General features: G+C 51.2%; 7 protein-coding genes across 7 annotated transcripts; 2 read left to right on the plus strand and 5 right to left on the minus strand.

Moving 5' to 3' along the window:
• Positions 1 to 157: 157 nt before the first annotated feature.
• Positions 158 to 2015, minus strand: M437DRAFT_60080 (WD domain-containing protein; the record flags this gene model as incomplete). Its single annotated transcript, XM_041023689.1, has 4 exons — positions 158 to 215; positions 278 to 425; positions 481 to 1392; positions 1445 to 2015. The coding sequence occupies 4 exons, from the start codon at positions 2013 to 2015 to the stop codon at positions 158 to 160; spliced, it is 1689 nt and encodes a 562-aa protein (XP_040875148.1).
• Positions 2016 to 2440: 425 nt separating this feature from the next.
• On the minus strand, positions 2441 to 3137 carry M437DRAFT_88849 (starch-binding domain-like protein; the record flags this gene model as incomplete). Its single annotated transcript, XM_041028917.1, has 2 exons — positions 2441 to 2966; positions 3016 to 3137. 2 exons carry the CDS (start codon positions 3135 to 3137, stop codon positions 2441 to 2443), a joined length of 648 nt encoding a protein of 215 aa, XP_040875149.1.
• A 1598-nt stretch (positions 3138 to 4735) lies between these two features.
• On the minus strand, positions 4736 to 8732 carry M437DRAFT_88850 (uncharacterized protein; the record flags this gene model as incomplete). The annotated part of the gene is made up of 2 exons (XM_041028918.1): positions 4736 to 5347; positions 5400 to 8732. The coding sequence occupies 2 exons, from the start codon at positions 8730 to 8732 to the stop codon at positions 4736 to 4738; spliced, it is 3945 nt and encodes a 1314-aa protein (XP_040875150.1).
• Positions 8733 to 8995: 263 nt separating this feature from the next.
• On the plus strand, positions 8996 to 11098 carry M437DRAFT_60019 (glutaminyl-tRNA synthetase; the record flags this gene model as incomplete). Its single annotated transcript, XM_041023679.1, has 3 exons — positions 8996 to 9697; positions 9749 to 10066; positions 10193 to 11098. The coding sequence occupies 3 exons, from the start codon at positions 8996 to 8998 to the stop codon at positions 11096 to 11098; spliced, it is 1926 nt and encodes a 641-aa protein (XP_040875151.1).
• A 210-nt stretch (positions 11099 to 11308) lies between these two features.
• Positions 11309 to 12231, minus strand: M437DRAFT_79231 (Formate/nitrite transporter; the record flags this gene model as incomplete). The annotated part of the gene is made up of 2 exons (XM_041027135.1): positions 11309 to 11885; positions 11948 to 12231. The coding sequence occupies 2 exons, from the start codon at positions 12229 to 12231 to the stop codon at positions 11309 to 11311; spliced, it is 861 nt and encodes a 286-aa protein (XP_040875152.1).
• A 1092-nt stretch (positions 12232 to 13323) lies between these two features.
• M437DRAFT_70208 (uncharacterized protein) lies at positions 13324 to 13687 on the plus strand (the record flags this gene model as incomplete). Its single annotated transcript, XM_041025415.1, has 2 exons — positions 13324 to 13553; positions 13609 to 13687. The coding sequence occupies 2 exons, from the start codon at positions 13324 to 13326 to the stop codon at positions 13685 to 13687; spliced, it is 309 nt and encodes a 102-aa protein (XP_040875153.1).
• A 269-nt stretch (positions 13688 to 13956) lies between these two features.
• On the minus strand, positions 13957 to 14397 carry M437DRAFT_70209 (uncharacterized protein; the record flags this gene model as incomplete). Its single annotated transcript, XM_041025416.1, has 3 exons — positions 13957 to 14254; positions 14319 to 14332; positions 14389 to 14397. 3 exons carry the CDS (start codon positions 14395 to 14397, stop codon positions 13957 to 13959), a joined length of 321 nt encoding a protein of 106 aa, XP_040875154.1.
• Positions 14398 to 14807: the final 410 nt, after the last annotated feature.

Raw genomic sequence — 14807 nt, forward strand, 5'->3', positions numbered from 1 at the left:
TAGCTACTGCCCCCGAGACTCCTCTGCGCAGAACCAGCTATACCGTCCGCCCTCAGCGAAACAAAAATGACAGATAGCAAAACCAAGCCCTGGTCGATATTTCCGATTGACCGAACGCCGAAATGCAATCCAAGAATGATAGGATGGTTCATTCTTGCTAAGAAAGAGTAGTCATGAAAGAAGATCGCCGACGATCGGCGGGTTGATTGGACCATCTATCGCACAAAGTTGTTAGCACGGCTAGGTTCTCAAGGACAAGGACTAGGCAGTAAATTACATCCTGACTCTTCTGTCGTCGCCAGCAGAAGCGAATATGGCTGGATTGGTGGGATGCCAGGCAACCGAGTTTACAGTGCCAGGAGGATGTGCTTCGAGTGCGACAACGAGTTGTCCAGTGTGTTTCCGCCAAATATAGACTCGTGAATCTAGCAAGTCAATTAGCAAACTTGAAGCATCTTGGGATTTGATGCTTGTTGTTACCCTCGCTGCCACTGATGACAAAATTCTCCCCAGCACCACCAAAGGTACTTCTGATGACAAACTCACTTTGCGTCAGACCATTGTAGCGTTGTAAGACTTCGCCAGTGTCGGAATCAAGGAGTACCAGACGGCCTTCGTTCATGCTAACGAGAAGCGACTTGCCGTCATGACTTAGAGTGGCACAAGTGAGTCTGTCTTCCATGACCCATTCGTGCAATTTTAGGCGTGTCTTGAAATCGTAGACGATGACGCGATTGTCGTTGCTTATAGCGACAAGGCGGGAACCATCGGCTGAAATGGTACAGTCGTTCACGCGAAGACTTTGAGCATCGTTACTAACCCAAGAATGCAACGTTGACTGGTCTGATAGCTGGTAGAGGCCAAGAGGTCTTCTAGAATCTTGTGAGCCAACGATGAAGCTTTGACCGTCAGGAGCCCAGGCAGCGGTTGTGACTGGGTAGTGGAAATGGTCTACGCCGCCAACGCGAGTGCCGGTGCGAGCTTGATAAATGGCGAGCTCTCGTGCTTGTGAGCATGCGAGGATGTATGTGTCGTCGGGACTCCAGGCAACGTAGCAGACACCGCACTCATTGTGAGGCTTTTGTTGGTTCAAGCGGCAGATGGGCATCCATGAGGTAGTATCGTAAATGATAACGGTATTGTCTTTGGAAGCGGTTGCCAGCATGGAGCCATCGTGTGAGAATTCGAGATGCCAAACTTCATCTCCATGATGTTGCAACTCGTGAAAGATATGTAGAGGGAATTGGTTGCGTTCACAGACGTGGTCGTGTAGCAGCGAAGGAGGCTGGGTGGTGTTATGATATAGACACTGGTCGATGTGCTGTTGCTGGACGTGGTCAAGGAGGACGGCGAGGCGGTGCTCGGGGATCATGACGGATGGCGATATAGATTCTAGATTCGAGGTCAGTTTGGCGTGTGCGTGGAAAGAGTGTCGGGCACATACTGGACAGCTCAGACAATAGATGTCGTCTTGAGTTACCGCTGGCACCATCCCAGTGAGCTTGTTGCCTCAGATCTTCAGCTCGGCGACACATGATCAGGCTGGACAGGGCGTGGAGACGGGCGACATCTTGATGTAGCGGAGTCAACTCTTGGCGGAGAACCATCAGAGCCTTGGACAGATGACGCAGCTCGAGCAGCTCGAGATATTTCTGTTGGCGTATTAGGAAGACCATGTCGTCTCTCTTTGCGCCTTCACACAGCGGCAGGCCTTCGCGGGTAGCGTCGCCGAACAACAAGGCTTCAGCCTCTGACCAGTCGCCATTCTGAACAGCAGTGCGGAAGGCGGCTACGTTGGGGACTTCGAGTTCGTAGCCACTCTCCTGGCTCAGTTTCTGGGCGGTGGATTGGTAGCCTAGGTCCGAGAGACTCTGGATGATGATGCGCGTCACCTCTTGTCGATTGTGGCCGTAGAAGTCGTTGGTCGAGAGGGCGGTGGAAAGCTTGTCCGAGGGCGGAGCGCCGTTCGAGGTGTGGTTGGACTTTTGGTCGTCGTCTTCTGGCAGGAGGTGCATCCTGTTTCTCTTGTGGGCGGCCTCTGCCTCTGGCGGCGACGCACTGCGCGGACGCTTGGCGGCCAACAATGCAGCCACGGTTCAGGACGAGTCCAGGATGCTCGTCGTGGTCAAGCGTGTGCCACGGCGTCGATTAGTGATGGTCAGTGTCGTGTGCTTGTTACCAAGGTGCGTCGATGGTCAAGGGCGTGAACAATGATGGTCAACTAGAAGCCTCCCCCACTCCCGCACCGAAGCTCTCCAACATGACGTCCGTCGGCCCAATCTTCACATGTCACGACTACTTTCACTCTTCTTCTTTTCTTCTCACGTCTTATAGTATCCATAGTCTTTGATTCCATAACTACAATCCTGTTTGATAGCTGTAATCTCGTTCAATAGATACAACAAAGCCCTCACTCTACTCGTTACACTTCCAGTCATCTTCAAGTCTGCACTGGAGAACCACCACCTCTGAACCAGTCTGATCCTACACTCACTTCGCCGCATGCAGAATTGGCAGGCACCGTATACATCCGATTCTCGCAACACTCCCATGTCTTTCCGGACCCATCAGCTTCCTGCATGATGTACTTGTACTCGAACCTGGTGCCCTCGGCAATCTCGAGCCTGGCGCCGAATGTTGGAGCTCCTGCACTCTGCGGGTTCGTGACTGACATCGACACCGCTTGGGTTGGCGACCAACTGCCGAGCTCTGGGATACTGCCAACGAGGATGATTTCTTCTCCACTGTTGTCGAACGACCCACTGACTTCAAAGATCGTTGTGGCATCGCGAGAATTGCACGCTTCTGCTTCGACCTGGAGTACGACACTGCCGTTGCTAGCCATGTTGCAGTCGCCATGTGCGTGTTGCTGGTACATTACTTCTTCCGGATTGATGTCACAGCTCAGTGTCGACGTCGAGTTGCTCATGTGCGTTTTTGCCGTTGCAAAAATCTCTTGGTTGGTCCTGTTACTCCCTTAGATCTTACTCTTTGTACTGAGCATCCCACACTTACGCTCCATCAGTAAAGTTCTGCTGAACCGCGAGACTGAAGTTTCCAATGCTAAAGTAGGGAAAGAGTTGGAAGCGGAAGTCGTTTGCTCCGCAAGCTATCCACTTTCCTGTAGGCACAGCCATACTGTAGGACTCATCTTGAAGCCACGAGTTGTCTCCCCAAGATGTCTGACAGGTCGCCGATGAATTGGCACCACCATTTGAGGACGTCACATCGAACTGGATACGATAGTAGTTCGTCTGGCCATCAGGATTGCCTATCGGCTGGGGGGGGTTCAAATTTTTGATAATAAAAGGAGAGTATGCCACTGCAAGAGAGCAGAAAGCAGCTGGAAGAAGCGGAGCCTTCCACATCATAGCTGGACACAAACAGGACAACGCGGACGGTAGCAAGGAGATTCAACAATTTCAAGAAAAAGAGAGAGCGATAGCTCGACTCAGGTTGTAGCACCTACCTTATGAGGTTGACTTGCATGATGTGTTTCGTCAGACGCAACAGAGATCCTCCTGCAGATCTTCTCATTACACGGACAGCTGCACAAAGGCGGCACAGCAACAGAGAAAAAGATGGCTGCAAACTCAACAATTGAGTGTTTCACGGACCAAGTTGCGCGCCGGATGTGCAGGAGTCAGGAACTTGTCAACTTTTGTTCCCATGCCGTGCTGCATGAACGCTCGAGCCTCGAGCCCTCGAGTCGTCCGGACGATCACAGCCGGCCGCGTGCCGACCATTTGGCTTTGTGTCCAGTCTCATCTCTAAACACTCGGACTGATTGATGCTTTTCTAGCTTTCGGATGTCTGAACCAACAGCACTTGATACTTGACGATGCTCGATACCTTCAGACTGACTCGACCATATATATCACTGCTGCACTACAAATGCCAGATCGGTATCTATCCGTGAGACTCGAGAGGCTGCATGCATCGATCTATTGACGGGTCTATTGACACCAATGCTGCACCCCACTCAATGTGCTTCACTGGTCGTGTAACAGAGCGATCAGGCTGCTAAAATTACAAGCTACAATGAGTACTAGACATTGCTGCCTGCAGTGCATGGCACAAGTGGCGGAGTGCGTGAATCGATGAGCACGACCATTTGGAATGCAGTTGGCACTCAATGACACAGCGAACAAGGGACATTGAACAACCCGCTCGCAATATCATTGCATTGTAAAGCACAACAGACGGCCTATTAATTGGCCTGAAATAGAACAGAGGGCAATAACAGGATTGTCGGCGGCAACTGCAAAGCGCCGATTTCTACATCGACTGGTCCCGTGACGGCGCTAACTATTTCTGACTAGCCACCATAGAGCGAGAAGGCAGTCCAGATGCTTCCTTCTCATGTATCGAGAAGTCGATGCTTGACAATGAACTGAAAAATCAGTTGTTGAATTTGGACATAATTGACTACCGTGTCAGCTCTGCCACGAGTTCTTGTATAGCAGATTGTCTCTGCTATATAGATCTGATGCATAGCGGAGATGCAAAAAGTGCACGCCCTTTTAACGAGACTATGAAGTGATGCTCTCCTTGCAAGCAACTACTTTGTCTCAATTATCGAATGTTCTGAGTGATACCTTGCAGAGCTCTTGCATCGCAGAAAGACGATACACTCAAATAGAGATTAATGACAGGCTCAATTTTTTCCGAGTCATTCCATGTGTAATTCTCGCTGAACTATATTGGATATTGTACATGGAACTATTCTAATGGTTTATGCCTTGCCAAGCTCCTTCTCGAGCGCTGCAATTCTCTCCTGTTCAATCTTGTCCTCTTCCTCCTTCTTGCGTTGAGTCTCAATGGCAAGCTGGTCAGGACGTCTGATAGCGATGTCCTTGGGACGGAAGTCACTGAACAATTGCTTGAGCACCTTTTCGATGACCCAGCAGCCACAGTAGTCGAGGATCATGACGGTAGTCATGGTGATTTTGAACTCGGTAGTGAAGGGGACAAGCTTCAACTGCTCGTTGATCTCGGGCACAAACTCTGTTGCGCAGGAAAATGCAACAGCAGTAACCATTACGATACCGTAGTACATGCCCTTGTTCTCCTTGATAGACTCACGGAAAGGACGACCTTGGTAGTTGATGGCAAAGGTCGAAATTTGCTGGATGAGCTGCAGGAGGTAGATGGCAGAGTTGAGAAGAGAGGGCTCGAATTCACCCTCAAGATCGATGTCGGTCTTCTTGGGCTCGGTGCGTTGCACATATCTGGAAATGTAGATCAAGGTGACAATGTGGACAGCGAATTGTCCAAGGACAGAACCAATGATGTATGGGTTGAAGATGTTGGGTTGAGGTCTCTCCTTGGAAAGTGTTTCGACGGTCTAGGGAATGAATTAGCATTGATTGGGAGGCAACACGTAGAGAAAGACATACCTTGGCGCGCGAGATGGAGAGGAAGCAGACACTCATCAGCATACCACTGATGGTGACCTGACCATCACCGAACTTGATTCCGTCGAGATACAACACACTCAAACTGTAGGCAGAGATCAAACAGTTCAAAGCCAAGATCTTGTACATCTGAATGGTAGCAACAAGAGTGCAACGACCCTGGCGGATGATGTTAGGGATGGCGACGACGTTGGCCAGCTTACTGGTGAAGGGAGCAGCGACTGAGGCATCGCCAAGCTTGATAGTTGGCGGCTCGTCGTCGGTAAGAGCGTCTTCCATCATCGAAATTGACATCTTCTCGGCCATGGCACTTGCAGCATTCTGAGCCTTTTGTCTGCGCTCTTCCTGGACAGTCAGAGGTGCCTTGGTTCCAGCTTCACCATCCTTTGCAGTAGCGTTAGCAACCTCGGCCTTGTGCTTGGCTTCAGTAACAGCCTTGAGAACTTCGCTGGTGGTACCCTTGTTGGCAGCTTCGCGTTCCATAGCCTTGTCGTAGTGAGGGTTGCCGGGACCAGGAGGGTAGAGATGAGCGATGTGAACAGGAACGGGAGGAGAAGGTTGGTTGAAACGCTTCATCATAGCACATTGCTTCTCGTAGACATCCTTCATCTTGGTTTCTCTGAAGTTCTGGGCGATCTTCTTAAGATCTTCTTCAGTTCCGTTAAGTAGAGCAACACCAATGTGGGCTTGCTTGAGTGCACCAACGTCGTTTGTACCATCACCAGCCATTAGAGTGACGTAACCAGCGTCTCTGAGACCAAGCAGAATTTCTTCCTTTTGCTTGGGCGAGACACGAGCGTAGACCCAAGTGTGGCGGATAATTTCCTTGAGAGCCTTCTGACCAGTGAATTTAGAGAGAGCGTAACCAGTAACACATAGATCCTTTGTCTTGATGATCTCGGGGTCGATAGGCTCAGTCGGGTTGACAGGAATGCTGACCTTGTCGTCGATGCTTCTCCAGACAAGGTTTTTACCAGAGTCGTCATGTTCAGGTGCGTCAAGAATCAGAGTCTCGCGGTCGACAATCTCAACCTTTCTAGCAACATGGATGGCGGTGAGAGGGTTGTCGCCAGTGATCATGATACAACGGTGACTGCTCTCGTTCAACATACGAACTGCCTTGATAGCATCATCCTTGAGAGGACATTGCAACACAAGGAAACCGGCAAATTGGAGGTCACACTCAGCCTCTTCGCGCTTCATGTCATTGATTTTGTTCTGACCAATCTCGTCGCTAGTAGAGATGAACTTGTAGGCAAGGGCGAGAACACGAGCACCATTTCTCGAGAAGTACTTGAAAGTCTCCTCGTACTTAGGAGGAACATCAACGAGCATGTTTCTGATGGTCTCAGGAGCTCCCTTGACACCGACAAAGGTGCTTCTGGTTTTCTTTCCGGAGTCGCGTTGAGTTGTAACGACAGTAGCGACAGAGCTTTGACGCTTGAGGGCAGAAGAGAATTGGAATCTGCGCTTGATTTGAACCAGATCAGCAACAGACTGACCAGTGCCCTTCGCGGCGACAGCAGTCTTGCTAGTTAGAGTATCGTTGCGTCCGACAGTCCAGCCAAGAGATGCGAGAGTAGCTTTCTCCATGGGCTCACCAACAACGTCTCCATCCTCAAGTTTGACAAGAGCATGAGCTGTAGCGAGCACCAAAGTAGTGCAGACACCTGTGTCGTTCAGAGGTACGAGTTGAGTTTGTGCACCATCGGTCTCGGCAGGGGCGCCTTCCTGGCCTAGAGTCAAACCAGCAACACCATCAACGACAAGATCTTCTCCGGTCAAAGTTCCAGTCTTGTCAAAGCAAGCAATATCGACACGGCCAGCGAAAGGAATACGGAAGGGTTCTGTGCAGAAGATGGCGTACTTGCTGAGGGCAGCAAGAGAGGTGTTGACGGCCAAACTCAATTCCATAGGCAGCTCAGGGGGCACGACGCTAGTGACAATAAGGACACAGTCCAGGAGGAGCTTCGAGCGCTTCCTGTCCTTGGCGACGCCCTCGGTCCAGACATACCAGGAAGCTGCAATAGCAAAGACAGTGAGGAACAGAATGAAGAGCAAGGCTTCAACGTTGTTGGCTGATACGCGCTCAGTAGAGTAAATCATGGTGCGAACGAGACTGCCCTGACTGGTCTCGAAGCCAGTTCTGACGACAATAGCCATAGCCCCATTGTCAGGAGCTGCAGGAACGCCCGAGACGACAGGGTGAATCTTGTCCGAGTCGTCCGAGCCAGTGTTGCCGTGAGTAACCTGGAGAACCTTGGTGCCGCCATACAAGAAGGCAAGCTTGTCGATACCTTCAGGTTCAATACGAGCCTCAGAGGGGCGGAGCTGAACAGAATCCTTCAGAACAGGAGTACTTTCTCCAGACAACATAGCCTCGTTAACAATAGCGGAGCCCTCGACCAGAAGCATATCGCATGCAACACCACTATCCTCCTTGGTACGGCCAACCGAGACAAGATCCCCGGGCAAGAGCGCATCACTCTGAATTTCAACCCACTTCTTCTCTCTGTATACCCAGATGTCGTAAGGCTTAATACTCATGCCGCGAAACTCGGTCAGGGTACGCTGTCTCTGCCAGACGACAGTGCTCTCAAAGACGACGAGCATGAAAAGGGTGAAAAGAGAGTAATACCAGTATTCATCAAGCATCCAGAGGCCGACACAGAAAATCTGGAAGACGAAGAAGGGGGCGACAGCGTGCTCCTTGAACAGTTCTGTGAAAGAAGGAACGGGAATATCGAAGGTATTGGTGCCATAGTATTGCTGGAGACGGGCGATTTCTTTTGCGGTAGTAAGACCCTTTGACTTCTGGAACTCACCAATGGTGGGCTTCACTTCTTGATCCAGGGGGTAGGACAGAGGGGCAAAAGAGCCAGTGTCTTGCGAGTACAGGAAACGACGCTTCTGGAAAAGAAAGGAGATGTTGGTCTTGCCGTCGACAGTTTCGCGCTCAATGGGACAGATGTCGGCAATGCCAGCATTTTCAGCAGGGAGAACCTTGATCAGACCAGCGCTACGCACATCAGAAGCGCGAGTAGTGGTGAAGAGGGAGCGGATGTTGATGTTCCAGAAGGTAGAGAGCCAGAAGAGGGATTGGATGGTAACAATGCTGCCAGACCAGACGAAGGTCCATTCTTGACCGTTGAAGTGTTTCTCGTAGCGCTCTTCGGACAGGTAGAAGGCGAAGAAGACAGGCCAGATAATCAGGAAAGGCCAGACATAGGTGTGTAATGCCAGAGGCAGCGGGTTGTGGAGCGAGGCGAACTTGACCTGGGCATTATCCACGAGCGGCGCCCTGGAGAAAGACATGGGTCAGTGGGACAGTGTCAAAGGATAGTGAAGAGCAACATACATGATGGCGGATGTCAGGGGATATAGCTAAGATGCAACACTATCTACACGTCGCCTTATGGAAGCATTCGAAGGCCCAAGAAGTTCGGCGAGCCCGCTGGTCAAAAGTCGTGACCGGGGCTTATCAGCTTATCGCGCGCCCATGACTGCAAGCAACCGAGTGAGCAATAATTTATCCTGCCTCCCCGTCCGGGAACATCACAAGACACACGACACGCACCATGGCCGACGCAGCTCCAGCTCCCGAAGAGCCCAAGATCTCTAAGCGCGCAGCCGAGAAGGCGGCCAAAAAGGCTGCTGCAAAGGCCGCAAAGGAAAAGCACAGAGAAGCCGCTCCTGCCAAACAGCCCGCAGCAGCCACGCCTGCTGCCCCTGCCGACCCCAACGCCAACTTCAAGCAAGGCTGGTTGAAGGGCGTCTACAACGAGAAGCCCGTCCAGGACGTCCAGACCCGATTCCCTCCCGAGCCCAATGGCTACCTCCACATCGGCCACGCAAAGGCCATCACAGTCAACTTCGGTTTCGCCAGAGCTTACGGCGGCAAGTGCAACCTTCGCTTCGATGACACCAACCCTGCCAAGGAGGAGGAGCGCTACTTCACCAGCATCAAGGATATGGTCAGCTGGCTTGGCTTCGAGCCTGCCAACATCACCTACAGCAGCGATAACTTCGATGAGCTGTACCGTCTGGCCGAGGAACTCATCAACCGCAACAAGGCCTACGTCTGCCACTGTACTGCCGAGGAGGTCCAGAAGGGAAGAGGAGGTTCTGATCATGGTCCACGTTCCGTCTGTAGCCACTGGAGCAGACCTGTTGATGAGTCTCTGGAAGAGTTCCGTGCTATGAGAGATGGTAAATACAAGGCCGGCCAGGCTCTTTTGCGCATGAAGCAGTACCTCGGTACCAAGCCCGAGGAATACGCCGTCACCGAAGAAGACTCGCCCGAGACCAAGAAAGAGAAGGCCAAACTGAAGACATTGGCCGAAAACCCTTCCATGTGGGACGTCGCCGCCTACAGAGTCAAGGACCAGAACTACCACCACCGCACCGGCCACAAATGGAGAATCTACCCCACCTACGAATTTACCCACTGTCTGTGTGATAGCTTCGAGGGCATCACCCATTCTTTGTGCACTGTTGAGTTCGAGACTCTCCGTCCTGCTTACAACTGGCTCCTAGAGGCCCTTGACCACAAGATTCCTGCCTCTGAAGAAAAGGGTCCCATGCAGCGCGAATATGGCAGACTCAACGTCGAGGGTACCATCCTTTCCAAACGTAGAATCCAGATGCTGGTTGAGGGTGTCAAGGCTGGTGGTCAGCAGCCCTCTGAAGAAGAGGAGCTTGCTGGAGCTGCAGAGGAGCTTCAGATCGCAGAGACTGGCGAGGAAGAGGCCGGCGCCGAGACTGCTGTCTCCAAGCCTGTCTCAGGCACACAGACGATTCCTCCTGTTGTCCGTGGCTGGGATGACCCCCGTCTTTTCACCCTTGTCGCTTTGCGCCGTCGCGGTGTTCCTCCTGGCGCCCTGAAGAAGTTCGTTCTGGACCTCGGTGTGACCAAGGCCAACGCCGACACCAAGATGCACATGCTGGACGCTTCAATCCGCACCTACCTCGAGCGCACTGTGCCACGCTTGATTGTTGTTCTCGATCCCATCAAGGTGGTCATCGACAACCTTTCCGAAGACTACCTCGAGGAGCGTGACGTGCCTTTCGATCCTAAGGACAAGGAGAAGGGCATGCACAAGCTTCCTTTCACCAAGACCATCTACATTGACCGCGACGACTTCCGTGAGGTCGATGATCCTGACTTCTTCCGTCTCGCCCCTGGCAAGTCTGTCGGTCTACTCTATGTTGATCACCCTCTCCGCTGTAAGTCATTCACAAAGGGCGAGGATGGTAAGGTCAATGAGATTCGTGCCGAGTATGGTGCCGATGTACCTGCAGGCAAGGCTCGCATCCACTGGATTGGTGAGTCGGCAGCTCACAAGTCGCCGATCAAGGCCGAGGCTCGCATCTTCAACTCGCTCTTCAAGAACCCCCGTCCCAACGAGCTCGACTGGAAGAAGGGTGGATACTATGAGAACGTGAACCCCGATAGCGAGATCGTGCATAAGAATGCCATGATTGAGGCTGGCTTCCTTGACATTCAGCAGCGTGCACCATGGCCTAAGGAAGAGGGCGAGGCCAAGGGCAACACCGGCCCTGAAGCTGTACGCTTCCAGGGTTTGCGTACCGCTTACTTCTGTGTCGACAAGGACAGCTCTGCTGACAACATCATCTTGAACCGTATTGTCAGCTTGAAGGAGGATACCAGCAAGAAGTAAGGAGCAAGTCATTTTCTGGAGAAGTTCAAAGCGAAGCATAAGAACGGCGCATGGGAGGCTTGAGTTACGAGAATTACGACGGGGCTTGGCTGAAAAGAAAGGAGTCATTTAGAGATAGCCAAAATACCCCATCTTTCTGTTTAGTACTTCAAAGACATTTGACTTAATGAGGGACATGAAAGATAACACTGCGTCTGAGCATCAGGGTTTCTAGTCATCATCATCTCCAAGCCTGACAGAACCCCAACCATTTCCATCACGATGAGCGGCCTTCTTGTCATCACAATACAGATGTACCCACCAAGAGTAAGCACCCGTGAACAAGCCCCCACCAACAGTATTACCCAAAGTAATGGGGATCAGACATTTCCATATCAGCATGCTTATCGACATGGGAGAGCCAAGGAACATGGCAGTGGAACCGAGATACATGTACTCGACTGTATGTGGACACTTTGCCGCTGTCGAAATGAAGAAAGGCCAATGCAAAGCGAGAGCTTTGCTGATACCATCTTGGTTCTGCGTGCCCAGCATCATGGAGAAGGTCACTAGCCAGCCGCAGAGAATAGAGCGGAGGAAGATAATGTGCCACTGCGATTCAATAATGTCTTGAGAGATCATGGAGATGGTACCGCTTCTGAAGGGGTCTTCACTGAGAATCTCAGTCAGGCGGGTGAAGACACCAGCGAAGAGTAAAGCGCCAACGAGGTTGCCAAGCCAGGATACTATGCCACCGCGTAGGTATTGGAAGGGCGATCCTTTCCGTTCCAAGGCCGTCATCACGAACCTGTGATTCGAGTCAGATTGTGTATGTTCAATCACACGTACGGAGTAGAGCTAGAAGCTTACCACATAGGGTATCCAGTATACAACTCAGCTCCCACCAGATACACCAGAACAAGGCCCACGGGGAATGTAATTCCTTGTAAGATACGCGGGAGTCCTGGGTTAGTCTCTGACAGCCCTGGAGTGCCAGTAACCAAAGTGAGAGAAAGCAAGCCTCCTGCCGAGATCAATAGAGCACCATAGACATTTTTGAGAAATGTTAATTGCAGATCCTCCTCCAGATGGTGAACGCCGGTCTCGAAGGTCTTTTCGGCAGCCTTCTTTGGTGACAACGCTCCTGTAGACATTGACGTGTTCCAATTGTTCAATCAGGTGAGTGGATGTTGCGTTTTCGGAACTAGACAGCTCGAGTAATGTCTAGGAAAAAGGTTTGGCTCAAACATGAGTTGATGGAAGGTTTGGGAGGCTCCAGTCAATGACGCAGTTCTGATACTATGATCGGTGGGCCTTCTTGATGATCCTTGATCTTATCTGATCATTCTTTCTAACGGTATTTGAACATCCTCAGACCATTTTTTCCACCGCTAGACGCGTTCAGTGTACGCATAATGGATGTGACGCGTTTCCAGCTGAAGAGATCGTCATTCTGGTTCCAATAATTACCTAAGTCAACGGAAACTCTAGACCCGACTATCAGAGAGTTAATGTAGTGGTGAAGCTGGACAAAACAGCTCCGGAGACACATGTCCATAGGCAGTTACATTAATTCATCGAATAGCAAGGTACCATAATGAGCGGCTCAAGAAGATGTGGTGAACATCAAGGTGTGCCACCAACGTCAATTGTAACGAGTACATAACAATCTGTCTACCCCGCGATATGAAAAGTCAGGGTCGCTTTCGGGCGCGTCAGGCGTCAAGCCATCGGCCCCGCGATTCAGATTGCCGACCAGAGCTCCCGCTGTGACAACCAATCTCCAAGTCTTTGAACGCCAGGCCAGGTTGAAACCTGCCGAAACAAGACTCCGAAACTATGAGAAATATTGGTATGATTGAGCGGTAAAGGATCATGTGTCGGCGAATGAAAAACAATCTCCTTCATTCTAGCAGGGCTGTTCGGGCAGATGGGCGTGAGAGATGGCGTGACATCTTGTCATTTTGGCGGAATAATCGCTCCACAGCCCAATTCCGAGTGGGGCCTTTGTTGGAATGATATGATTTAGGCAGTCCTTGCGCCATGTGAGGCATGACTGCATGTGATACTTTTAGGTTCATCAAGGTAGTATAAAGGGACATGATTTCCTGCTACAAAAGGTTTGACGACATCTTGAAAACTCACAAACGTTTCCCTACCATTTTTGTCGCTGTCCAACGCTGAATACGCAAGAAAATATGTGAGCATTGCCTCGTGTTGTCGCTGCCCATACTAGGAACCTAACAATGGACATGAAGACCAGTTCTACCAAGACTATCATCACCATGACTTCTCCATCAGCAGCCCTTATGCAAAGCATTCGCTCAGGCACCACTCACTTCAACGCAATGACCCCCAAAGACCGTGTCAAGCTTGTTGCAATCATGGGATACTGCACACTCGCCTTCAGTGCACCATTTGCGGGAGCGGCAGAAATGAGCAGACGTACACGCGATGACAATACATATGCAAAGATGTGAGTGCTTGGCTGGAGCAAGAGCAGATATACAGTCAGGCTGATTCAATTTCAGGCGACCACTCAGCTACAGAGACTGCCTAGCCTATGGCTCTCGTCTCGAAGACTATGCTGGTCTTGGTCGCCGACTTTGAGCAAAGATTGCAAAGGTTGTCCATGAGATGATGGGTATTTTCAGAAATGCGGCGTTTGGGAATCAGCCTAGTACGGCTTTGCATGGATATTGGGCGTTTGGGCATATGCATAGAGCGTGAGAAGAGCAGTGTTAGTGTTGTTACTCATGACATCCAGGAATAGGAACGGCAACCCTTAGACGGTCGGGCATGGCAGTAGCAATAGATGCCAAACAAACTCCATGACGATGCGTTATAATAATACAAGACTTTGATGCAGAAGAAAAGGATCAACTGAAACGATCACCCTTCTTGCTCCTGTACGGTGCAGAGCTCTCGAAGGGACTGTGGCCCCCGCTCTCAGCAGCATGACCTGAGGCGGGTGACATGTCTTCGGTAGCTTCTTTGCTCGGGTTTGCGTGGCTGTCTTGTTTCTGGGGAGGAACGGGATAGCGGTTTTGAAGTTCGCGCATCTGCATGCGTCTCTTGTTGTCTGCTTCTGCGCGCTCGGCACGATCCTTGTTGATGCTCTTCTTGGCAAAGTAGTATGCGCCGCCGCCTGCGAGGATGAGGACGCCCCAGCCGTAGCTGTAAAAGCAAGTGGTGTTAGAAGGATTGTGTTGCGATTTGGACTTTGGTTGGTGAAGCGTACCCGACAGATCTGACCTGTGGGGCAAGTTAGTTGGCTGACGGCGTGCGAGACAAAGGGCTGTTGGACTTACAGTGTTCATGGTTAGCGTATGGAGGGTGGATTGGCAGTTGCAAGAAAAGTGGAAGGTCACAAACAAGTCGATGGTCAAGTACAGAAGAATCGGGCAAAGTCGTGACAGACAAGTGGTTGCATCAGCTGATGGAAGTCCCAGCCGCACCATCCCTGCCAAACAAGCAATTGTAGCCGACTCCTTCTAATTCACATGCATCGAGTGCGGACTGCACGACCGTCTCATTCATAACCACCAAGTCACATTCACATCTCTGCTAAGGCATTGTCGCAAACACCCTCTGGCTGGCGCATGTCATTCCCTCGCAAACAATGACCGGTGTTAGCGGAAACAAGGGCCTTTAAACTCACCACCGAAGCTTCTCCGCCTCTTGGAACGCATTCCGTCATCCGAGTTACCAAACTCTAGGCTACACCACG

Source organism: Aureobasidium melanogenum, assembly GCF_000721775.1.
Source record: "Aureobasidium melanogenum CBS 110374 unplaced genomic scaffold scaffold_36, whole genome shotgun sequence".
NCBI lineage: Eukaryota > Fungi > Ascomycota > Dothideomycetes > Dothideales > Saccotheciaceae > Aureobasidium > Aureobasidium melanogenum.